General features: G+C 41.7%; 1 protein-coding gene across 4 annotated transcripts in view; it reads right to left on the minus strand.

The window, feature by feature from the left end:
• The window catches only part of LOC126266942 (uro-adherence factor A), a 136,468-nt gene that overhangs the window by 23,193 nt on the left and 87,534 nt on the right, over nucleotides 1-25,741 (minus strand). For all 4 annotated transcript variants that reach the window (XM_049971637.1, XM_049971638.1, XM_049971639.1 and 1 more), the window contains exon 4: nucleotides 9,193-9,413. In XM_049971637.1, coding sequence (XP_049827594.1) covers nucleotides 9,193-9,413 — 221 coding nt within the window. The remainder of the gene's footprint in view (nucleotides 1-9,192; nucleotides 9,414-25,741) is intronic.

The following is a 25,741-nucleotide window of genomic DNA, read 5'->3' on the forward strand; positions in this document are numbered from 1 at the left end:
CCATGTTGGGCCCTACCTGTCATTATGTTCTTCTGTAGATAATCGCACAGAAGTACAACGAACTTCATATGTTACCACAGGGAGGTGTATCAGGACCATTATGTTCATGTTGCATAATCATGACATACTATAAAAAATGTGGCACAAATAGTCATTCAAATCCTGATAATATTTCAAAGAATTAGAAAGATTGGTAACTTGCTTTAATTGTTCCAAAATGTAAAACTGTGCACTTACAGTGGAGAAAGTAGTATCTTAGGATTACAATATCATGTATCGTAATTGGATTCAGTCAAGTCATACAAATACCTGGGCAGAACAATTTTTGGGGATGTAAAATTAAATAATCACATAGAATGAATTGCAGGTAAAGCACTGTCACATACGATAGCATATTGAAAAGAATTTCTCGCATGGATCATCGCCTTTCATCAACTGAGGTAAAGTGAGACTGCAAAGAAATTTGTGACATCTCAGCAACCATTAGACCTAGAAAGGAGCCTTTATTGACAAAAACAATTCGACAACAACTGCTAAAATGGGCGAAAGCACATGTGACACGGATGTCAGAGACGTAGAGTCTATATGATGATGATTCTAAGTACAATCTGCACGACTCCAACAGCAAAGTGTTAATGCATTGAAGAGTTGGCAAGACAGATCATATGGTGATGCATTTCTACTTACAGAGTAGGTCAACTGGTTATCATAAATGACACAGTCAGTTCAAATGTGTACATCAGCATTCTGGAAAGGAAGCTTATGACTGCAATAAGAGACCAGTTTGGAGATGGTCAATAAAATTCTTCTGGGTTTGAGGCCAGATTGTCATCTGTAAAATTCCAACGTTTCAGCGACTGTTGCAAGGCACCTTTGCTCAGGGTGTATTGCTAACTGCGGTTGGAAATACACCCTGAAGAAGGCACCTTGCAACAGTCGCCGAAATATCGGAATTTTACAGATGACAATGTGGCCTCAAACACAGAAGAATTTTATTGACTGTAACAATGGCCACAGAAGCTTACATTTACAGTTTGGAGATGTTTCCAATTGTATTTTTCAGGATGATTCTCCTCCTTGTCATAGAGCTATCAAGGTAAGTCCAGTGATCAATGTTTGTATCAAGTGTGAAGCAAAGACGTTCCAACTCAATTGTTACACATTTATGTATTTCAGGTAAAAACTTTCTTTAGATAAAATGAGTTCAAACATTAGAATGGCCTGGAAATAGCCTCAAACGCAATCCTAATAAGAACTGTGGGAAGCTTTTGAAAATGCGGTCACTAAACAGAAGTCACAGGGTAGTCAGGAACTGCTGGAGACTCATGTGTTGTGTTGTGTTGTGTTGTGTTGTGTTGTCTTGTGTGTGTGTGTGTGTGTGGTTTCATGAACTGAGTGAAAGATACATTAAAAAGTTAAATCTCTCAGTGCCTACACAATGCAAAGTGGTGATAAAGGCACCTGGAGGATCTACCGAATATAAATGGAAATGGCAACAGTGGATTCAGATCAAGTAACTATGTCTATACAAACACTAAAAACTATCAGTGTTATGTCATAAAATTAATAATCAGTGTTTCATCCAAGAATTAACACTCACAGTTCAGAAGAAAAAAGAAAAATATATCAGACGACATATGCACTTCCTCCTGGTTCCCTAAGAAAATATGCTAAATGTAAATAAGAAGTCATTTTACACGAATAAATCAAGAGAATGAAATAAAATTGATACAAATTATTGTGTATACTTGCTACATATAGAAACAGAAGGAAATCAAGCCAGTTTAATTAAGATAATCAACAATTACAATAAAAATACTGAATCATAGAAGGTGGTGCAATAAATAACTCTACCTTTATTAACTTTCAAAATAAACAATATGTCCCATCAGAGTACCAGGATTCTCAAAGTATACTATCAGAGGAAATGTTTGAGAACCCTCATCCTAAACGTATGTTGACTATCTCATATACAGCAAATGGAATAGTTTTGTTATGGATCTCAATATTTCTGGGCAAATTGTCTTCTGAATTATGTCTTTCGACACCCTGTCAAATTTGTCTTGCAGAATCACAACACTTCTCATCTTCACTGAAATTCTCTTTCCTTCACAAAACTCTGTCCTTCACAAAATAATATTTATAGTTTTTGGGGTAGCTAGACTGATTGCCAACAGTTCTGCTCGCAGCATTTCACTCCTAGGGATTCAGTAGAGATGGGAAGGGGGTGACATGAAAACTGACAAAAAAAAAGGACTGATATTAGTGTTATATACAAAGGGTTTTGAGGTCATCGGCTGGCTGGCAACAGTCCACTGACATTTCACACATACTGGCAGTTGTGGGGTGGTAACTGAATGACATAAAAATAAGTAATTGGACAACACCAAGTAGTGAGCTAGTTTTTCTTTAAGTGGAATCTATTTTTCTTACAGTAATTCACACTTTTTCAACTTTGCAGTTCTCTTCAAAACATTTCTGTTTTTCCACCAGGAACTTTCTTTAGCTGTCTGCCACACTTGCATTTTCTCTTTTCATTAATTTAATTTCATATCTCAGGTGTTATTCAGAAATTTCCACCAGTTTTCATCACTAAAATTCCTTTGTTGCCTTTCACTATTTGATCTGTTGAGGTGGCCCATTCATCATCTGTTGGATAATTCCCCTTTTTTTCATCTAATGCTCCCTGTAAAACTATCAAGTACTTTCACCTCAATAACCTAACTGTCTGCAATTTTTTCATTTGTAATCTGTGTTTTAAAACTGATAAATTATGATCAGTGAGCACATCTGCTCCTGGAATTGTGTTCCATGTTAAAATATTCCTGTCTAATCATTACATCCCCCCATGAACCATGGACCTTGCCGTTGGAGGGAAGGCTTGCGTGCCTCAGCGATACAGATAGCCGTACCGTAGGTGCAACCACAACGGAGGGGTATCTGTTGAGAGGCCAGAAAAACGTGTGGTTCCTGAAGAGAGGCAGCAGCCTTTTCAGTAGTTGCAAGGGCAACAGACTGGGTGATTGACTGATCTGGCCATGTAACAATAACCAAAACGGCCTTGCTGTGCTGGAACTGCAAACGGCTGAAAGCAAGGGGAAACTATGGCCGTAATTTTTCCCGAGCGCATGCAGCTTTACTATATGGTTAAATGATTATGGGTGTCCTCTTGGGTAAAATATTCCGGAGGTAAAATAGTCCCCCATTCGGATCTCCGGGCGGGGATGACTCAAGAGGATGTCGTTATCAGGAGAAAGAAAACAGGTGTTCTACGGATTGGAGCGTGGAATGTCAGATCCCTTAATAGGGCAGGTAGGTTAGAAAATTTAAAAACAGAAATGGATAGGTTAAAGTTAGATATAGTGGGAATTAGTGAAGCTCGGTGGCAGGAGGAACAAGACTTCTGGTCAGGTGACTACAGCGTTATAAACACAAAATCAGTTAGGGGTACTGCAGGAGTAGGTTTAATAATGAATAGGAAAATAGGAGTGTGGGTAAGCTACTACAAACAGCATAGTGAACGTATTATAGTGGCCAAGATAGACACGAAGCCCATGCCTACCACAATAGTACAAGTTTATATGCCAACGAGCTCTGCAAATGACGAAGAAAATGAAGAAATGTATGATGAAATAAAAGAAATTATTCAGATAGTGAAGGGAGACAAAAATTTAATAGTCATGGGTGACTGGAATTCGGTAGTAGGAAAAGGGAGAGAAGGAAACGTACTAGGTGAATATGGATTGGGGCTAAGAAATGAAAGAGGAAGCCACCTGGTAGAATTTTGCACGGAGCACAACTTAATCATAGCTAATACTTGGTTCAAGAATCATAAAAGAAGGCTGTATACATGGAAGAAGCCTGGAGATACTGGCAGGTATCAGATAGATTATATAATGGTAAGACAGAGATTTAGGAACCAGGTTTTAAATTGTAAGACATTTCCAGGGGCAGATGTGGACTCTGACCACAATCTATTGGTTATGACCTGTAGAATAAAACTGAAGAAACTGCAAAAAGGTGGGAATTTAATGAGACGGGACCTGGATAAACCGAAAGAACCAGAGGTTGTACAGAGTTTCAGGGAGAGCATAAGGGAACAATTGACAGGAATTGAGGAAAGAAATGCAGTAGAAGAAGAATGGGTAGCATTGAGGGATGAAGTAGTGAAGGCAGCAGAGGATCAAGTAGGTAAAAAGACGAGGGCTAGTAGAAATCATTGGGTAACAGAAGAAATATTGAATTTAATTGATGAAAGGAGAAAATATAAAAATGCAGTAAATGAAGCATGCAAACAGGATTACAAACGTATGAAAAATGAGATCGACACGAAGTGCAAAACAGCTAAGCAGGGATGGCTAGAGGACAAATGTAAGGATGTAGAGGCTTATTTCACTAGGGTAAGATAGATACTGCGTACAGGAAAATTAAAGAGACTTTTGGAGATAAGGGAACCACTTGTATGAACATCAAGAGCTCAGATGGAAACCCAGTTCTAAGCAAGGAAGGGAAAGCAGAAAGGTGGAAGGAGTATATAGAGGGTCTATACAAGGGCGATGTTCTTGAGGACAATATTATGGAAATGGGAGAGGATGTAGATGAAGATGAAATGGGAGATACGATACTGCGTGAAGAGTTTGACAGAGCACTGAAAGACCCCCGGAGTAGACAACATTCCATTGGAACTACTGATGGCCTTGGGAGAGCCAGTCCTGACAAAACTCTACCATCTGGTGAGTGCAAGATGTATGAAACAGGCGAAATACCCTCAGACTTCAAGAAGAATATAATAATTCCAATCCCAAAGAAAGAAGGTGTTGACAGATGTGAAAATTACCGAACAATCAGTTTAATAAGCCACAGCTGCAAAATACTAAAGGGAATTCCTTATAGACAAATGGAAAAACTAGCAGGAGCCAACCTCGGGGAAGATCAGTTTGGATTCCGTAGAAATACTGGAACACATGAGGCAATACTGACCTTACGACTTATCTTAGAAGAAATATTAATTAAGGAAAGGCACACCTACGTTTCTAGCATTTGTAGACTTAGAGAAAGCTTTTGACAATGTTGACTGGAATACTCTCTTTCAAATTCTAAAGGTGGCAGGGGTACAATACAGGGAGGGAAAGGCTATTTACAATTTGTACAGAAACCAGATGGCAGTTATAAGAGTCAAGCGACATGAAGGGGAAACAGTTGTTGGGAAGGGAGTAAGACAGGGTTGTAGCCTCTCCCCGATGTTATTCAATCTGTATATTGAGCAAGCAGTAAAGGAAACAAAATAAAAATTCGGAGTAGGTATTAAAATCCATGGAGAAGAAATAAAAACTTTGAGGTTCACCGATGACATTGTAATTCTGTCAGAGACAGCAAAGGACTTGGAAGAGCAGTTGAATGGAATGGATAGCATCTTGAAAGGAGGATATAAGACGAACATGAACAAAAGCAAAATGAGGATAATTGAATGTAGTCAAATTAAGTTGGGTGATGCTGAGGGAATTAGATTAGGAAATGAGACACTTAAAGTAGTAAAGGAGTTTTGCTATTTGGGTAGCAAAATAACTGATGATGGTCGAAGTAGAGAGGATATAAAATGTAGACTGGCAACGGCGAGGAAAGCATTTCTGAAGAAGAGAAATTTGTTAACATCGAGTATAGATTTAAGTGTCAGGAAGTCATTTCTGAAAGTATTTGTATGGAGTGTAGCCATGTATGGAAGTGAAACATGGACGATAAATAGTTTGGACAAGAAGAGAATAGAAGCTTTCAAAATGTGGTGCTACAGAAGAATGCTGAAGATTAGATGGGTAGATCACATAACTAATGAGGAAGTACTGAACAGGATTGGGGAGAAGAGAAGTTTGTGGCATAACTTGACCAGAAGAAGGGATCGGTTGGTAGGACATGTTCTGAGGCATCAAGGGATCACCAATTTAGTATTGGAGGGCAGGGTGGAGGGTAAAAATCGTAGAGGGAGACCAAGAGATGAATACACTAAGCAGATTCAGAAGGATGTAGGTTGCAGTAGGTACTGGGAGATGAAGAAGCTTGCACAGGACAGAGTAGCATGGAGAGCTGCATCAAACCAGTCTCTGGACTGAAGACCACAACAACAACAATCATTACATGACCTATCTGGCACCTTCTAGTGCCACCAAGAATGTAAGCACACAGAGGAGCAGAAACATTATGATCCCTGCCTTCCTCAAGACTGAATATCACCTGTTTGTGTGGCAGGCACATTACACAGTAAGGAAAGTATATAAATGGAGCAGGGACAATCTGGAAATCATTCAAACCAAAATATGGGTTACAAAGCGGAAAATCCACTTGCATAAGTGACTGACAGAGGGCTGCCGCCCCTCTTCAAGAGCTGTATGTTAGTTTGTGCTCTTCACAGATACCCATCTAACATGGTTGCATGTATAGTTCTGCTTCTTTTTTGTTGAGCATGAAAGTCACCTCATCATGGCAATCTGATGATGAACTGTCCAAAACAAACACACAGATAGAGTGGTCTTCCAATTTATGAATACTTTAATGACACGATTATTTGAAAGGGCCACACATGCCAAATTATTCTGCAGAACATTTTGATGCTCAACTTAAAATATTTTATAATGTGTACCAATATAAGACACACAATATTTAAATGATATCACATTATCTCCGTCATGCAATGAAACATTGTTCTTGCACTTGCATATTAAATTTTCAGTGTAGCACGAAAGCAGTCATCTACAAAATGTACAGGAGAGACCCACAAAGTAAATAAAACAACTCTACAAAGAAAGTAACAACAAACTGGAGGAAGAAAGAACATCACAATTACCTTCGTATTTACATTTATTACGTTAGAATTTATGTTAGCAAATGAGAGGCCTTTGCAAGACATTATTGTCAGATGATCAACAAGATGAAGTACATATTATTCAAAATTGTAACTGACATGAGGTATGGGGAAATTTGTTGCAGCATAACAAAAAACATTTACTGTTGATGTATTGAATACTAAAGAAACTTGAAGATCAATTTTTAATGTAAGAATTTTGGTCGGAGTCTTCCAAAACATTCTGAATAAAAAAGGCTAATACATACTTCTACACCTTCATCAAGATCATCAATACATGCAACTCATTGCATTGCATACAGTGCCAAATAATTTCTTTGCCAGTTTCTTTTTAGCTTTCTCTTCCTTTGTACATCTATACTCTACAAATCACTGTGAGGTGCATGGCAGAGTGTACTTCCATTGTACCAGTTATTGGGGTTTCCTCCTGTTCTATTCACATATGGAGTGGTGGAAGAATGATTGATTGAATGCTTCTGTGCATGCAGTACTTATTCTAATCTTATCCTCACGATTACTGTGTGTGTGATATGTAGTGTATTGTAGTATATCCCCAGAGCAATCATTTAAAGCCTTTTCTTGAAAAATTTGTTAATAGACTTTCTCAGGATAGTTTACATCTGTCTTCAAGAGTGTACCATTTCAGTTCCTTCAATATCTCTCTGAGACTCTCCTCATGATTAAACAAACCTTTGACCATTCATGCTACCCTTCTCTCTATACATTCAATATCCCCTATTAGTCCTATCTGATATGGGTCCTACATATTTGAGGAATATTCTACGATGGGTTGCACGAGTAATTTGTAAGAAATCTCTTTAGTAGCCTGATTGCACTTTCCAAGTATTCTACCAATAAATCAGTCTACCACATGCTTTACCCATGACTGAATCTGTGTGATCACAGCATTTCACATCCCTACAAAGTGTTACACTCAGGTATTTGTATGAGCTGTCCAATTTCAATAGTGACTCACTGATATTATAGTCTTAGGATAATATATTTTTTAATTTTCATGAGGTACACAATTTTACATTTCTGGACATTTAGAGCAGGTTGCCAATCTCTGCACCATATTGAAATCTTATTAAGATCTGACTGAATATGTATGCAGCTTCTCTCAGATAGTATTTCATTATAGATACATACATTATCTGCAAAAAGTCTGTTTTTACAATTAATATTGTCTGCAAGGTTATTAAGATACAACATGAAAAGCAAGGGTCCCAAAACACTCCCCTCGGACACACCTGAAGTTACTTCTTCATCTGACGATGACTCTCCATCCAAGACAACATGCTGTGTCCTCCCTAATAAAAAGTCCTACACCTACTGTCAGTGTCCACATTCTTCATCTTCTGCTGAATTTCACTGAGTGTGGTGGCATAGTGGTTAGTACAATGGATTCGCATTCAGGATGATGACAGTTTAAACCCAGTTTTAGATTTTTCACAATTTCCTTAAACTGCTTCATGCAAATGACTAGATGGTTCCTTTGAAAGGGATCTCCTCCTACTCCAGCTCCTACTCCTCATGCTGAATTTCTCCTACCAAACTGGCTATGCTCTAGCTGTTGAAGGCTTATCCTATTGTTGGCACATCACCATTTTTATATGGTGTAAGTACTGTATCAGAAAAGCGTTAGTTCTGACTACAACAACTAATGCTTTCCTTATGGCAATTCATTTTCATAGTTACTGCTATTAATAGTACCTTTGTGACTTTTTTAACAAGATATATACTCCTGTGTTTTGCTCAATATAATATTGTCAGTAAACTCAGAACTTCGTAAATGGTGCTTGGTTAGAATGGGCAAAAGATCTTAACCATAACTTGTTTTTTTACAATCAAACTTTGCACACACAGGATTTATTGTCTGGACAAAATACTGTCAGGATTAGACACCCCTAGTATCCCAGAGTTCGGTGTGAGTGGGGGACAGGGACGAAACATAAAAGTAGAAAACATTGAACAATATTAGTGTCAATGTGTTTGAGGTCACTAGACTGAATGATGACAGTCCTTATGATGTTCAAGTACTAGTTCAGTTAAACAAAATGAATAAAACTCTGTAGAAACTTAGGACAATGTTTAGAAAGAAACAAGACCTTGCGGAATGATCTAAAAGGAACTAAACATACAAGAAATCATTTTCATGTATCTTTACGTACTGAAAAGTTATTCCATCCTGTATTCATATTCATACAAACACGAACATTTTGTAAATGGGCACTGATAGGAGACTGGGGGGATAAATTAGTATATGGATGGTGCTGGGTAATCTACTAAATAAACAAACCTCTCAACTACTATTTGCTTAGCTATTGCCGGCATCTCACCTTTGCCCTCAATGAGTTCCATATCTGGTGCTATTATGATCAGCTTCAACCTTTTAAGATTCAGGTATTTGAGAACCTCACGGAGACCACTGACATGCCTGCGTCTAGCATTAGCCTTTACAGGATCCCTTTCAAATTGGCGATCATGAAATTTAACTACATCTTGAAGCAAAGTGGTGACAGAACTGTTAATCTCAGGTGTTATGAAGTGGTCACAGTACCTGCAACAAAATAATACACACTCCTAACTTTCATTATGAGCTAATGTTTTTAGACACTATAAAATAACATCTGTGCATTATTAGTTAGTAACTGCAAAGAAATGGAGTATCTGTGTGTGAACTGAACAGAACAAGTAAAATTAAATCATGAGAGTCTTAAAAAAGAAGTGGAAACTCATTTGTTGCACGATAACTAGAAGTACCCTTATTAATGTGCATAAGTAAATACCAATGAGGAGATAAATAAAATAGAAAGAAACTTCCCCATGGGAAAAATATATTAAAAACAAAGATTCCAAGACTTACCAAGCGGGAAAGCGCCGGCAGACAGGCACATGAACAAAACACACAAACACACACACAGAATTACGAGCTTTTGCAACTGGCAGTTGCTTCGTCAGGAAAGAGGGAAGGAGAGGGAAAAATAAAAGGATGTCTGCTTGTGTCTGTGTATGTGCGGATGGATATGTGTGTGTGTGCGAGTGTACACCTGTCCTTTTTTTCCCCTAAGGGAAGTCTTTCCGCTCCCGGGATTGGAATGACTCCTTACCCTCTCCCTTAAAACCCACATCCTTTCATTTTTCCCTCTCCTTCCCTCTTTCCTGATGAAGCAACTGCCAGTTGCGAAAGCTCGTAATTCTGTGTGTGTGTTTGTGTGTTTTGTTCATGTGCCTGTCTGTCGGCGCTTTCCCGCTTGGTAAGTCTTGGAATCTTTGTTTTTAATATACCAATGAGGAGATGATGACAAACTACTCATTTCAAAGCAGGAACTGTGTACAATACTCAAGTTTAAAATAAAATTATGTTGAAGCCTAAAAAATGTATCCCCACCTTATGTTTGAAGGCTAGATTATTTTAGATGTGAATGCCCTTGAACATCAAATATATTTAAGAACTGAAATTACAGCAACTGAATGTACTGGACTATACAAGGTAACATCCATATAGATTTCCTGAAAATGGAAGAAAATTTGCTTCAATGCTGAGTTCTATTCCAAGCACCTGTCTCACAAAATTTAGACAACCGATCATTAAACAAGTTGCACATAACTCTACAGTAACAATTCCATTCTCCAACACACTGTAAGAAGCTTGTGGCAGTTAGTGACCAACAGCACTGTGAAACAATGCCACACCTTTCTGTTGTTGTCAATAGGCACAATAACCACTTCCTTAGTCCTTCAGGACAAAAGCTGCAAGATGTGAGTTCCATATATATGACACAGTGAGACAATTATTTCTTCAGTGTTCCAGATATTAATCTACAGGGTGCATGCTGTGAGTATATGGAAATTCATAACCAGAAGGTGGAACATGAAGTATACTAAGAAGGAAGTAAGAAAAATTGTTCATAATTTCTTAGTACAAAAATAAGATGTACATTACTACAAATCAAACTGCGTGATTTCCCCCCCCCCCCCCCCCCCCCCCCCTGCCACCCCAGCATTCTTCTGACCGATTTGATGCAGCCTGCAGCCTGCCATGAATTCCTCTCCTGTGCTGACCTCTTTATTTCAGAGTAGTACTTGCACCCTATGTTGTCAATTATTTGCTGGAAGTATCCCACTCTCTGACCTTCACTACTGTTTTCACCCTCTGAAGTTCCCTCAAGTACCATGGAGTTTATTCCTTGATCACTTAGCCCATGTCCATCCTGTATTAATTATGTTCCATTATGTATTTATTTTTTAACACTTCCTCATTAAGTACAAATTTGCATATTATAATTTGACAGTCACTTGAATGATAATACATAATTTCCATTTCATTCTTAAATTTGAAGAACATGTCACATCAATCAAACACAGTACTAAAAGTAAAAATTTTGATAGGGTTGTTAACATTGCAAGTAATATATTAAAAAGTAGTTTATGAAATAAATTTTTTTTAAAGGAAATATCTTTTAATACCTATACGTCAATTCTACTATTACAATTAAGGTATTATAACTAGTTTTAGTAGCTATCTACAGCCATCTTCAGATGTAACAAAGTTGTGAATGTGCACTGCAAAGCCTTGTTAGCCATTCCAATTGATATTTTTTAAGGGGACTACAAATGGTGTATTCACAGGGAGAGAAGTCCGGACTGTATGGAGGGTGGCCAAGAACCTGCCATTTGAATTTCTGCAGGAGTGCTGTGACTGTGTTGGCCATTTGGGGCCTTGCATTGTCATGGAGCACAATGACTCCAAGGGTCTACAAATGCTAGAAACGTAGGTTTGCCCTTCCTTAATCTAGCTTCTAAGATAAGTCATAGGGTCAGTATTGCCTCACGTGTTCCAACATTTCTTTATCTTCCCTGAGGTCGACTTCTACTAGTTTTTCCATTTGTCTGTAAAGAATTCGCATTAGTATTGTGCAGCTATGACTTATTAAACTGATAGTTCAGTAATTTTCACATCTGTCAACACCTTCTTTCTTTGGGATTGGAATTATTATATTCTTCTTGAAGACTGAGGGTATTTCGTCTGTTTCATACATCTTGCTCACCAGGTGGTAGAGTTTTGTCAGGACTGGCTCTCCCAAGGCCATCAGTAGTTCTAATGGAATGTTGTCTGCTCCGGGGGCCTTGTTTCGACTGAGGTCTTTCAGTGCTCTGTCAAACTCTTCATGCAGTATCATATCTCCCCTTTCATCTTCATCTACATCCTCTTCCATTTCCATAATATTGTCCTCAATTACATCACCCTTGTATAGACCCTCTACATACTCCTTCCACCTTTCAGCTTTCCCTTCTTTGCTTAGAACTGGGTTTCAATTTGAGCTCTTGATGTTCATGCAAGTGGTTCTCTTTTCTCCAAAGGTCTCTCTAATTTTCCAGTAGGCAGTATCTATCCTACCCCTAGTGAAATAAGCCTCTACATCCTTACATTTGTTCTCTATCCATCCCTGCTTAGTTGTTTTGCACTTCCTGTTGATCTCATTTTTTAGACATTTATATTCCTTTTTGCCTGCTTCATTTACTGGGTTTTTATATTTTCTCCTTTCGTCAATTAAATTCAATATTTCTTCTGTTACCCAATGATTTCTACTAGCCCTAGTCTTTTTTACCTACTTGATCCTCTGCTGCCTTCACTACTTCATCCCTCAAAGCTACTCATTCCTCTTCTACTGTATTTCTTTCCCCCATTCCTGTCAATTGTTCCCTTATGCTCTCCATGAAACTCTGTACAACCTTTGGTTCTTTCAGTTTATCCAGGTCCCATCTCCTTAAGTTCCCAACTTTTTGCAGTTTCTTCAGTTTTAATCCACAGGTCATAACCAATAGATTGTGGTCAGAGTCCACATCTGCCTCTGGAAATGTCTTACAATTTAAAACCTGGTTCCTAAGTCTCTGTCTTACTATTATATAATCTATCTGATACCTTCTAGTATCTCGAGGCTTCTTTCATGTATGCAGCCATCTTTTATGATTCTTGAACCAAGTGTTAGCTATGATTAAGTTGTGCTCCGTGCAAAATTCTACCAGACGGCTTCCTCTTTCATTTCTTAGCACCAATCCTTATTCACCTATTACGTTTCCTTCTCTCCATTTTCCTACTACTGAATTCCAGTGACCCATGACTATTAAATTTTCATCACCCTTCACTATCTGAATAATTTCTTTTATTTCATCATACATTTCTTCAATTACTTCATCATCTGCAGAGCTAGTTGGCATATAAACTTGTACTACTGTTGTAGGCGTGGGCTTCGTATCTATCTTTGCCACAATAATGCGTTCACTATGCTGTTTGTAGTAGCTTACCTGCATTCCTATTTTCCTATTCATTATTAAACTTACTCCTGCATTACGCCTATTTGATTTTGTGTTTATAACCCTGTAGTCACCGGACCAAAAGTCTTGTTCCTCCTGCCACCAAACTTCACTAATTCCCACTCTATCTAACTTCAACCTATTCATTTCCCTTTTTAAAAATTTCTAACCTACCTGCCCTATTAAGGGATCTGACATTCCACGCTCCGATCCGTAGAACGCCAGTTTTCTTTCTCCTGATAATGACATCCTCCTGAGTAGTCCCCACTCGAAGATCCGAATGGGGGGCTATTTTACCTCTGGAATATTTTACCCAAGAGGACGCCATCATCATTTAACCATACAGTAAAGCTGCATGCCCTCAGGAAAAATTACGGCCGTAGTTTCCCCTTGATTTCAGCCATTCACATTACCAGCACAGCAAGGCCGTTTTGGTTAGTGTTACAGGGCCAGATCAGTCAATCATCCAAACTGTTGCCCTTGCAACTACTGAAAAGGCTGCTGCCCCTCTTCAGGAACCACACATTTGTCTGGCCTCTCAACAGATACATTCCATTGTGGTTGCAACTACGGTACGGCTATCTGTATCGCTGAGGCAAGCAACCCTCCCCACCAACAGCAAGGCCCATGGTTCATGGGGGGAGGCCCTTATAGATAGTGACTGAAATTATTTATAGTAATGTAATAGGAAAATTGCAGTATAAGCATTAAAAATTTTCATTTTAAAAATATTTATTTAATAAACTACATTAAGATTACCATCTCTTCCTTGACATTTGGCTTCAGTAATATATTATAAGCTCGTTCCTTTCAGATAACTGTTTTACTCGGCCAGAAATGTAACATATTATGACCAAAACTGAACAGGTAAACACGCTAATCTGAGGCAATAATCCAAATGCAAGACTGAAGCACTTAAGAGAAGTAGCACCTGCCAGTATCACCAATCAAAACAGTGGTTAAAGACCTGTGAAACCATCAGGTGATATTTTTTCAACATCAAATAACGTTGAGGAAGATCCAAATATTGCTGCATCACTATGTACCTCAAGTGTAAGCAATAAGGGTGTTAGTGAAACAAAATCTAGCATTGAAAACAAACAAAATACAGATGTAAACATGCTGTGGGCATAAACTCTACAAAAGGCATAAGTACAGATTGGCAGGAAGTGAACAACAACCAGGAAGGCAGAAAAATTCAATGGTAGTGAAACACAAAACGGAACTGGCCACAACCAAAGAGGTGTTGTCAAAACTAAAACTGTAACTAACTTCTTTCAAACCCTTTCACAAGCCACAACAGTTCTACAGTTCAAAAAATGGAAATGAAGGGATTAAATAGTAGCTTCAAACATTGGTGTTGATTTTGACTTAAAAAATAAAATAATGAACAATAATGTATGGCCTAAGAATATGTGATTAGATTCTTTTTTTATTTTGGAGGATACTCAGTTCCCCCAGGACCTAGAATATTTGAGTAGGAAAGGAAATGTCACCACTGAAACAACACAAGCTTAGTTACAGCCAGTGCAAATGTGCAGTGCCTTAGGACAATGTGGTAATGCTCCCACATTATCACCACATTTGGGCCACAGGATATGTTAAGGCCCCCAGCTCCTCAGAGATCAACAGCTGCTCCACACAAGGCTCTTCTCCCCTGACGCACTGGCACCATGTGCTGGCTACAGAGACTCGCTACCTGCTGACCAAGCAATACACTGCTTAGTGCAGCAAAGTTGCTGCTATTGCAAGCTTATGACACTTTCTGCGTATGCTGTTTCAACCCCTAGAACCTCGGGTGACTATATGTGCTACCGCTCCTGCTTCCACAAATCACTCTTCATTGTCAACCCTGGTATGACTCATCACAGTACTTATGCTCAAAGGTTTACCTAGACTTGCCATTGGACTTTGTTCTTGGATCACTACTACTTGGACTTTGTGTATATCAATCACCTGTGTAAGTCTTGTACTTTGTCAATAAAAAAAGTGTTAACTGTTGCATGCCATCTCATTATTGTGTAGCACTACTAGTTCAAAAAATGCCCAAATCAATCCTATAGAGCTTAGGTTGCAGAACTGCAAGGACTTTGCAGGAAATGAAGATTTATCAGAACTAAGAATGGTGAAGCATATGCAAATGTAATGGTGAAAGATGCAATTATCCAATCAGCTCCCAACAAAGAGGTGCAACAACAGGACCTACAATTTGATATACATCACTAGAACATGTCTTATCTTGGGCACAAGCTTTCAAGGTATCATGAGCAGCAAGGAAGCAGCGCTTGAAAATTGGACGGATATTGCTGCAGTTGATACATCTTATAGCTGGTGGTTATTGTCACTGTCCTCTGGTGAGGCTTACATTGCAACAGTAAGGCAGTATGACAAACAAGCCCTAATGTGGCAACCAATGTTACAGGAAAACAGCCCACATGACATCCGCTTCCTCCCTGGCCTGCATGTTTCAAAAAGTGTACACAGGAAGATTGTCCCATCAATGGCCAGTTTGTAATAAATATAGCAAGGTTGGGCACATATCAACATCTCAGCAGTGCGTAAATCTACCACATCTTGCTCATGGCAATGAAGGGAACAAAGATGGACATTAATATGGTACACTCAGCAGTGCCTGACAAACTGTTTAACTCACTTTCAGTCAATGCAGTAGGACACCATCAATGGACAATTCACTGCAGAAACTAAATACAAAAATGTGGTACAGCAGCTAACCTTCCTTGTAGTGAACAGCAGTACAGCAGAAAATCTCTTTGGTTGCAATACATTCAATGCTTTTAGTTTCACTATCACCGACGAGGTAAATTTAGTATCTCAACAAGTGGCTTTTCAGAACATGGATGCAATGTGCAATGAATGTAAGGACTTTTTTTGCCAGTCTTGCAAAAAAAATTCGCAACATCTGTCACATTCAAGCCTTTGGTGCAGCCTCAATGCCACTGAGCACATCCAATGCCAATAGCACTCCGTGACCAAGTTAAAGAAGTTATATAACTTGACAGAGATAAGTATAATCAAACTCATTTCCTCCAACCAATGGGAAACACCCTTGGTTATCATACAGAAACTGAAAGGCAAATTACACCTATGCATTGATTTTAAAATGATGATCAATGCTCAGTCACAAATCGACTCTTAACCCATTCTGTGGACAGATGAGTTTAATAGCACAATTGACATGTAGAAAATATTTTTCCAACATATATTGGCTGACATATACCTACAACTTCTGCTGGACGAAGAGTTCTAACAGGTGTCGGTTGTGGATATATCCTCATGTGATATATCTCCTTACGATTAGTTTTTGGAATACCAAGTGCCCCTACTTTATTCCAGTGATTTTTGGAGCAGCTAACAGGAAACATCCTTTGTTGCATCAACTAACTTGAAAAATCTCCATGTTACTCTAAAAATTACAATATAAAGGTCTGAAATGCAATCTGCAGTAAGTACACTACAAATTGCCAGCTGGCATTCAAACTGGTCCAGAAATTGGATCATTACAAAGATGTTATAACCTTTAATCACAATAATTGCGTGGATTTTCACACTCTCTCTTAGAAACAATAGCTGATCACATGATTACAACTCAGTCTCTCGTATACGACTGCTGTGCCGTGACATGCGGCCGGTGCCGTTCGTAGCTAGGTGGCGCTCCCGCGCTCATCTGATTTGCGGAGCGCCTCTATCGCCGTTTGTGCGTACTGTCGTGGCGGCACTGTTAAATGTCGTGGCACTATCACAACACTTTTCCCCCCTTGAAAAAAGTAAACACTCACTTCCTTGGAGACATGGACAGCGCAGAGACATCCATGGCCTCTTGTGAGGCCCCGAGGAGATCCCGCGCAGAGACACGGGAGTATGGTCGAAAATGTCCAGGACGGAAGCTCGTGCGAGGAACGTGCCTCCTGGATGAGATGATGGGTGAAAACTCCGGAGCAGCATCCATAGGTGTCATTGACCTGGGAGTGTGCTCCAGCGAGATGGGTCCCGGAGAAGGCGGCGTCGCGACTGGGGCTGGTTCCGGAGTACTTGGAAGCGGCAGCGACGGCGGCTGCATCAACACGGACGGTAGATCGGCAGCAGCAACAGGACTGGCGTCTCGAGCTGGTGGAGGCGAAGGATGGGGCGGTGGCACAGGCGTGGCCACCACTCGTGGGCGCATCTGGTCATAATGGCGAACAACCGTGCCGTCGCCCGTACGGATTTCACAAAGCCGGCGGCCGCGAAGAGCCTTGACCACCCCTGGAATCCATTTAGGGCGAGATCCATACCCTCGTGCCCACACGTCGGCGCCCACCGAGTATTTTCCCGCACTAGGGGACACAGTACAAGGCCTGACAGGGTGAAGCAGGTGCAGTAGAGTGCGCGGTTGGCGGCCATGCAAGAGTTCAGCAGGGCTGCGATCACCCAGAGGCGTGAAGCGATAAGAACTCAGAAATTGCAGCAGGGCGTCATCTGTGGAAAAATAAACTAAGGAATTTTTTCATCTGGCATTTGAAAGTGCGGACAAGGCGCTCGACCTCCCCATTCGATTGCGGATGGAAGGGAGGTGCGGTAACATGATGAATCCCTTGTCCAGTACAAAAATCACGGAAGGCCTGCGAAGAGAACTGAGGGCCATTGTCCGTGACGATCGTGGATGGAAGACCGTCTAGCGCAAAGATTTTGGACAAAGCCAGCGTCGTCGCCGCAGTGGTGGGCGACGGACATCTAACAACAAATGGAAACTTCGAGAAGGCGTCAATCAACAGTAGCCAATAAGTACCGAGGAAGGGGCCAGCAAAGTCGGCGTGCACCCGTTCCCATGGCTGAGCTGGATCAGGCCACGGAGAGGGCATTGTACGAGGTGCCGCCAGTTGTTGAGCACACTGGCCACATGCAGCAACCATATGGGCGATGTCCGAATCAATGCCGGGCCAATAAACGTGCCTGCGGGCCAGGGACTTAGTCCGAGAAATACCCCAATGGCCTCCGTGCAACAGTTTGAGAACATCTTTGCGAAGAGAGGCTGGCACCACGACCCGTGGAGATGCGCCATCCGTGGCCAGAAGAACAACACCATCACGAACAGACAGACGAAGGCGCAAGGCATGGTAGTTGCGAAGGGGATCCGATGCCCGGCCCCCGGTCCTGTCTGGCCAACCTCGTTGAACAAAACCGATCACCCGACGCAGGACCGGGTCCCGCGCAGTAGCTGACGCGACCTGCGAACCTGTAAGTGGAAAGCCCTCGACTGCACGACGTTCTTCCTCATCAATGTGGAAACAGAGGAGTTCATCGCGATCGAAAACAGGGTCGGGGCCCATCGGCAATCGCGACAATGCATCCGCGTTTGCGTGCTGGGCCGTGGGGCGATAGTGAATCTCATAATGAAAACGAGACAAGTATAAGGCCCAACGTTGCAGGCGGTGAGCTGCCTTATCCGGAAGTGACGCCGAGGGGCTGAACAGAGAGACCAGCGGTTTGTGGTCGGTGATAAGGTGAAACTTAGAACCATACAAAAAAACGCTGAACTTTTTTAGAGCATAAATGATAGCGAGCGCCTCCTTTTCGATTTGAGAGTAACGCCGTTGCGCCTCGTTGAGGGTCTTGGAAGCATAGGCAATGGGTCGTTCCGACCCATCCTCATACCGATGGGCGAGAACAGCCCCTAGGCCATACTGTGACGCGTCAGTCGCCAGAACCAAGTGCTGACCCGGACGGAATGTGGCAAGACAAGGCGCCGACTGCAAATGAGCCTTCAGGCGGACAGAAGCCTGCTCACACCCGTCGGACCAACAGAAGGGGACGTTTTTGCGTAACAGCTGATGCAGAGGATAAGCTACCGCTGCTGCGGATGGAATGAATTTGTGATAATAAGCAATCTTGCCTAGAAACGCCTGAAGTTCTTTGACCGTAGACGGCCGGGGTAGAGCATTAATGGCCGCAACGTGCTCACGGAGAGGGCGTATGCCCTCACGGGACAACTGGAAACCAAGATACTCAATGGAGGGTTGGAAGAACTGTGACTTGTCCAGATTGCACCTCAACCCAGCCGAATGCAAAACCCGAAACAGTGAACGTAAATTACGAAGGTGCTCCGCAGTGGAGGCTCCCATGACAACAATGTCATCCAGATAGTTTATGCAGCCGGGAACGGAAGCCGTGAGCTGTTCCAAAAACCGCTAAAAATGGCCGGTGCGCTAGCGACGCCAAATGGTAATCGCTGGTACTGATACAACCCACAAGGAGTGTTGATAACGAGAAATTCCTTGGAAGGAGCGTCCAACGGCAACTGATGGTACGCCTCCGATAAGTCAAGTTTGGAAAAGAACTGGCCCCCAGCGAGCTTGGTAAACAACTCCTCAGGACGAGGAAGAGGATAAGTGTCAATGACGCTCTGAGCGTTGACAGTGGCTTTAAAGTCACCACACAATCACAGACTCCCGTTTGGTTTAGAAACCACCACGATCGGCGATGCCCATTCGCTGGAGGTAACCGGAAGGAGAATCCCTGAAGCTGTTAACCTGTCTAGCTCAGCCTTGACAGGTGCACGCAACGCCACTGGAATAGGGCGTGCCCGGAAAAACTTAGGGCGAGCCGTAGGTTTAAGAGTAATGTGGGCTGCAAAATCCTTGGCACAACCCAGACCAGCAGAGAACACGGACGAAAATTCACAACACAATCCATCAAGCTGTTGATACGGAATGTCCTCAGATATGAGGTGCACATCATCATCAATGGAGAACCCAAACAACTGGAAAGCATCATAACCGAACAGGTTTTCAGTGCCCGCATGATCCACCACATAAAACGTGAGGGGCCGAACAACAGACTTGTAGGCAGTGGAAGCATCAAACTGGCCCATGATAGGAATTTTCTGCTGATTATAAGTCCTCAGATTGCGCGTAACTGGAGACAAAGGAGGGGAGCCCAACGCCAAATACGTGCGAGAATTAATGAGAGTTACTGCAGAGCCAGTGTCCACTTGCATGCGGATGTCTTTATTCAGAACACGAACAGTAACAAACAACTTATTTGTTTGAGAAAGCACACAGTGAACATCCATGTCCGACGCCTCGTCCTCGTCGACAGGAACTTTATGGGACTGACACACAGAAGCAATGTGGCCTTTTTTCCTACATGAATTACACGTGGCCCAACGTTTTGGACACGCTGCCCTGTCGTGCTGTACGAAACAACGGGGGCAAGAAGGAAGCGCGGAACGAACCGGCTTCTGTGGTTGCTGGTTTCGCTGCGAGCGTTGCGGCCCAACGCGACGTTGTTTACGCGAGTGAACCGCCGCCACATCTTCGTTCTCCTGTGCAACAGGCAAATTGTCCTTGTCGAGAGTTGACTGTACAGCGCCTACATCACACCACGCGTCTATTTGCGCGCCAGCAGCGTGAGACACTTCAAAGGATTGAGCGATGCTTAGAACTTCCGACAACGACGGGTTTGGCAGTTGTAGGGCACGTTGCCGAACTTCTTTATCAGGAGCAAGCCGTAGAATAGCATCCCTAACCATTGAATCCGCATAAGACTCGTGATGAGTGTCCGTGACAAACTGACATTTCCTACTCAGGCCATGTAGTTCCGCCGCCCAAGCCCGGTAAGATTGATGGGGCTGTTTACGACACCGGTAGAACGCCACGCGGGCGGCAACGACGTGGGTGTTTGTTCGATAATAGGCAGACAATAAGTCACACATTTCTTGGAAGGACAGGGAGGCTGGTTCCCGCAGAGGGGCTAACTGAGATAGCAGCTGATAGACCCAAGGGGAAATCCAAGATAGAAATAACGACTTACACATAGGAGCGTCGACAACGCCGAAAGCCAAGAAGTGTTGCCGCAAACGCTTCTCATAATTCTCCCAGTCTTCAGCGGCCTCGTCGTAAGGAGGGAATGGGGGCGGAGAAGAGGAAGACAGACGATGAGTAAGCGACGTTGACAACGCCTGAATCGCTGCCGTCAGCTGTGTTTGTTGTTCAATGAGCGCTTGCATAAGCTGTTCCATGTCTGCCCCGTCACGAACACGCAAATCCACAACGCGGTGAAAATATCCCATCCTCGTCGCCAAAAAGTGTTATAACCTTTAATCACAATAATTGCGTGGATTTTCACACTCTCTCTTAGAAACAATAGCTGATCACATGATTACAACTCAGTCTCTCGTATACGACTGCTGTGCCGTGACATGCGGCCGGTGCCGTTCGTAGCTAGGTGGCGCTCCCGCGCTCATCTGATTTGCGGAGCGCCTCTATCGCCGTTTGTGCGTACTGTCGTGGCGGCACTGTTAAATGTCGTGGCACTATCACAACAAAAGACATGATTTGAAAAGTACAGTGTCTTCTGCAGATTGGCACCAAATGTTTGAAGAATTGGCACGAAATGATACATTCAGTACCATGTTCCAAATCTTAAAAGTGAAATTTGATTAAAGTTTTACACTAAAATCCAAGAGATATTGAAATGCCAAATCAAAATACACAGAGAAAACAATCAAAGTAAACAGGTGGTGTACCCCTAGATAAGTTAAATAAAATATGTAGTATAACTATTAAAGTCAAAGCAGCTAAAGATATTAGCATTTAACATAGACAACACTGTAATTATTTACAGGTAAAAAGGATGTACAGAAAAGAACAGGAGGCACACAAGGAGAGCGATGCCAAATTTATTGAAGACACACACAATCATTGCAAGGCAGCATGAGATCTGGTTAATGAAAACAGGTAAAAGCCCAGATCTTGTTCTAATTCTTGCAGTCCATATGAATTTAATGAATATTTTGTATGCATAGTGCTAAGCATAGTAGGTGAAATTCTTGATTTGGAATCCATGTCTGCTGATAATTCCATGGCATGAAGGACGCGGAACCAATGATGCTGGCAGGTAGAAAACTGGTTTCAGTGGCTACCAACAGGGCGCATCTGTGCCCTGTGTATTGGAAAGAGCCTCTGGTGTCCAAGGTGACAAGGCAAGGTGGCCCCTGACTCAGTGCACTCGTGCATATTTTAGTTTAGAAGCCATACTTGCTGATATTTACCACATGTAGCTGGTTGCTTGTTTAGAGGCATCTCCCTCTGGGTTTGCTCTCTTGATATACTATGTGTGCTGTTGAAGTTTCTGGCATCTGTATGGTTTCAGATGGCTTATTTCTTTTGATGTTTGAACTCTCACTGTTGAAAATTTGGTACGGCCCAGACAGTGTGTGGTTTTTCTCTACAGTTTCCGAGTTTAAAAGTATACACTCTTACTCCTGGAACAAGTTGTTAAACCTGACATTGGAACAGGGCCTGGAGTTGCTGTGAAATTTGGAAATACATGCAGCATGGTAATGTGTAAAAGTGATGACAAGTCTGTGTCACTCATGTATCAATTGTGCTGCATCATCACGGATGACTGGTTTACAAAATTATGGCAGAAGCAGCTGCTGCAGCATACTGAGCTTTTGTGAGTGATGGCATCTCAAGAGCAACTGTGTCAAAAGGTACTGATCCGTGCTCTCCTTCCGCTGCCGCCTCGCCAGGGGGGGTCACAGTGCTTAGCATGCAATCGCTGGCAGCTTTCAGAGAGAGAGAGAGGACATACTAGGGTACGGGGAGTTGGTCCGCGTAGACGGCCACTTTTTGCGAGTGGGATTGTATCATACAGTCAGCTGTCATAACGTGGGAAGCCAGGCCTCGTCACGGATTTGGTTGCGACTCATCCAGAAGGGCAGTGAGGCGATGTTCCTGGAGGCAGGATGTTCTGCCATTTGTATTATTGAGTTCCCGGCTTCTTGTGGTAAGATTGCAGATTGCTTGTTCCTTATGTATTGTACCCCCCCCCCCCCCCCCCCCCTTTAAGGAGGACGTGGTGGTTTAAACTGTCACCATTGGTCTGTGAAACTGTCGCCGTTCGTATTTGTAGCGGCCTCATGCAGACTAGACCCTTGGTTGCTAGTATGTGCCGGTTGTTTGCTATTGTATTTTGCTGCCCACAAGGTTTCACCAGCAAGATTGCCTGCTGGTAGAGCAATGCTCACCGTTTGACGATTTGAATCTGCCTGAGGCCGCGTGTGTGTGTTCACCATTAATTGGTATATTGTCAACTTGATCTCCAAGTTCGCATCTTGCAGATTGGTGTCGTGGATTTCTTATAGTGTTCCCCAAATTTTCCTGTTGTTGATGTGCACCGATGAACGACAATTTGTTTAACGGCAAGCAACAAGAGGAGCCTTTCGACAGAGCAATGTTGAGTGATCAATGAATACACTCTTCGTTTCTACTAGTTTCTCTCTTTACAGTTTGGTGTGAAAGCTTTGTCTATGCCTGGACCCCACTTTGGTGAGTTTTGTACAGTGCCAACTGCACATTTTGAGCATAAATCGTATGTTGTGGTAGTGCGCCTCAAGTTAAATCAATGATGAAAGCACTTTAACAAGTTGTATGTGGAAAGAATAGCGGGGTTACCAGGTTTTTCTGGCTGTTTAAGTTTGATTGTAGTTTTTGTGACTTATCATATGCGGTTTCATTATTTGTGATATAACTAAGTGATTAGCTCCAGTTAAGTTGTTTTAAATGAAAGCCTTAAGAGTCATCTAATACCTCTCTAGTTGATGTGGCACATTTAGCATGGCCATGTGAACAGTCTGCAGCAGCCCAGGAAACCTTTGTCAATGAGCATCAAGTAGCAGAATGAACTGCAGTTCTCCCCACAGCACACTGTCAGGTAACGATCTCATTCCCTAGAGTCCAATGCCCCCAGGTACTCTCAGTTATCAAAAAGTAGTCTTGCCACCAGTCTGTTGAGCAACTTAATAAGGCAGGTACTAGGAATCAGTTTTACCCACTGTTGGATCAGCCTTCACACAAAAGGTGCAGTGGTTGTCACAATTCCTGGTCCAGTACAGCAGACAGTAATGGCTATCCACCCTTGGCAATGGAAAGTTCCTTAGATTGCAGGGCTTGCCCCGCTTGCCACAATCAACATAAGTGGCAGAAATATCCACATTTAAATAAAGTTTGTTTCAAGTGCAACAGCACGAGTCACATCACTGCTGTCTGTGCTTCGCAGTGTAATGTTTGCAATGTTGAACAGTTGTCTATTAATGTGCTTTCTCTGCCCAGCTCTTATATCTGCCACATGCTCATTAGCTTGTGCTGCAATTATCTATTTTGGGACACTTGACTGGGTTTCAGCTTGACAGTGAGGCTATGGCCTCGATCAATTTAGCAACATATCATTAGCTGGGTAGCTCCCTGCTACAAGCAGTTAACAAAACACTGGTCTCATACAGTCACCAATGAATTCCATTCACGAGTCAGCTAGTTGTGGTGGGAAAATATAAGAATGTGGAGCACCAGGTAATGTTATTAGTGTTTGATTATATTTTGGCATCAAATATTTTTGGACAGGACACTTTTACAGGCTTCGCTTTCCAAGCCATTGATGACATTAATTGAGTGTCACAGCCATTTCTTTTCATGACCCTGAGTCACTTTGGCAGTCCTAACAACAGTTGTTTGAGTCAACATCGGGCAAAGCAAGGGATTTTCTAGCTCATATTCAGCTTAATGTATCTGAGACCCCCTAAGTTTCATTAAGTTCACCCTTTGCCATTTGATATGAGAGATGCAGTTAAAGCAGACCATAGGAATTAGGGGTTATTTCACCTTCTTATGCAATACCATTAGTGGTGGTTAAAAAGTCCAATGGGGCAATACAGTTGTGCAGTGATTTTAAAGCCACAATCAACACCCAGAGGGAGGTGGAAGTTTATCCAATTCCTCACACCAAAGAGTTATTGACAAGACTGACTGGTGGACACTATTTTTTGAAGAATGATTTGAATGATGCCTATCTGCTGTTGTCCCTTGATGCCTGTTTGTAGCAGTTGCTCATTATTAATGTGCCATTCGGCCTCTACAATTTTACCAAATTGCCTTTTCGTGTTGTGTCATCCCCAAAAATTTATCAGCATTTTATCAAGCAGAGAGTTTGCCATATCCCGACATGTGCAACTTATCTGTATGATTTAAATGTCACTGGTGCCAAAAGGGACAAATGTTCGCAAAATTTACAAAAGACAATGGTCTGCAATGTAAGTTGGAAAAGTGTGTGTTTTTGCACCCAGTGTCAAGTACTTAGGGTTTGACTTTTTTTGATTGATTTCTTTATTAATCCATGTAACAATTTACATTGTGTGGATTTCATCAGCAAAATCATATACAATACAATATATCTACAATTATACACGTAAAATTAGTATTTACACATTTTTGAGGTATCTTAAATTAGTTTTATATCCTTATGTAATTTGTTATTTTCTTATAGTACTGTACAATTCTGGAGTTCATATTATAATTATTTCCTCATGTATTACAATGCAGGCTACTTTAATTACACTACATGTTTTAATCCAGATAGTCCGTTACTGTGTAATACTTTTTATTTAATTAAAAAAAATTTAGTTTTGTTTTGAACTGTCCAATTGCGTCAATATCTTTTATTTTTTGGGGAAATTTATTATATAATTTAACGGCATTGTACAACAAGCTCTGCTGAGTTTTAACTTTATTTTTC

The sequence above is a fragment of the Schistocerca gregaria genome, chromosome 4, assembly GCF_023897955.1.
Source record: "Schistocerca gregaria isolate iqSchGreg1 chromosome 4, iqSchGreg1.2, whole genome shotgun sequence".
Classification (NCBI taxonomy): Eukaryota; Metazoa; Arthropoda; class Insecta; order Orthoptera; family Acrididae; genus Schistocerca; species Schistocerca gregaria.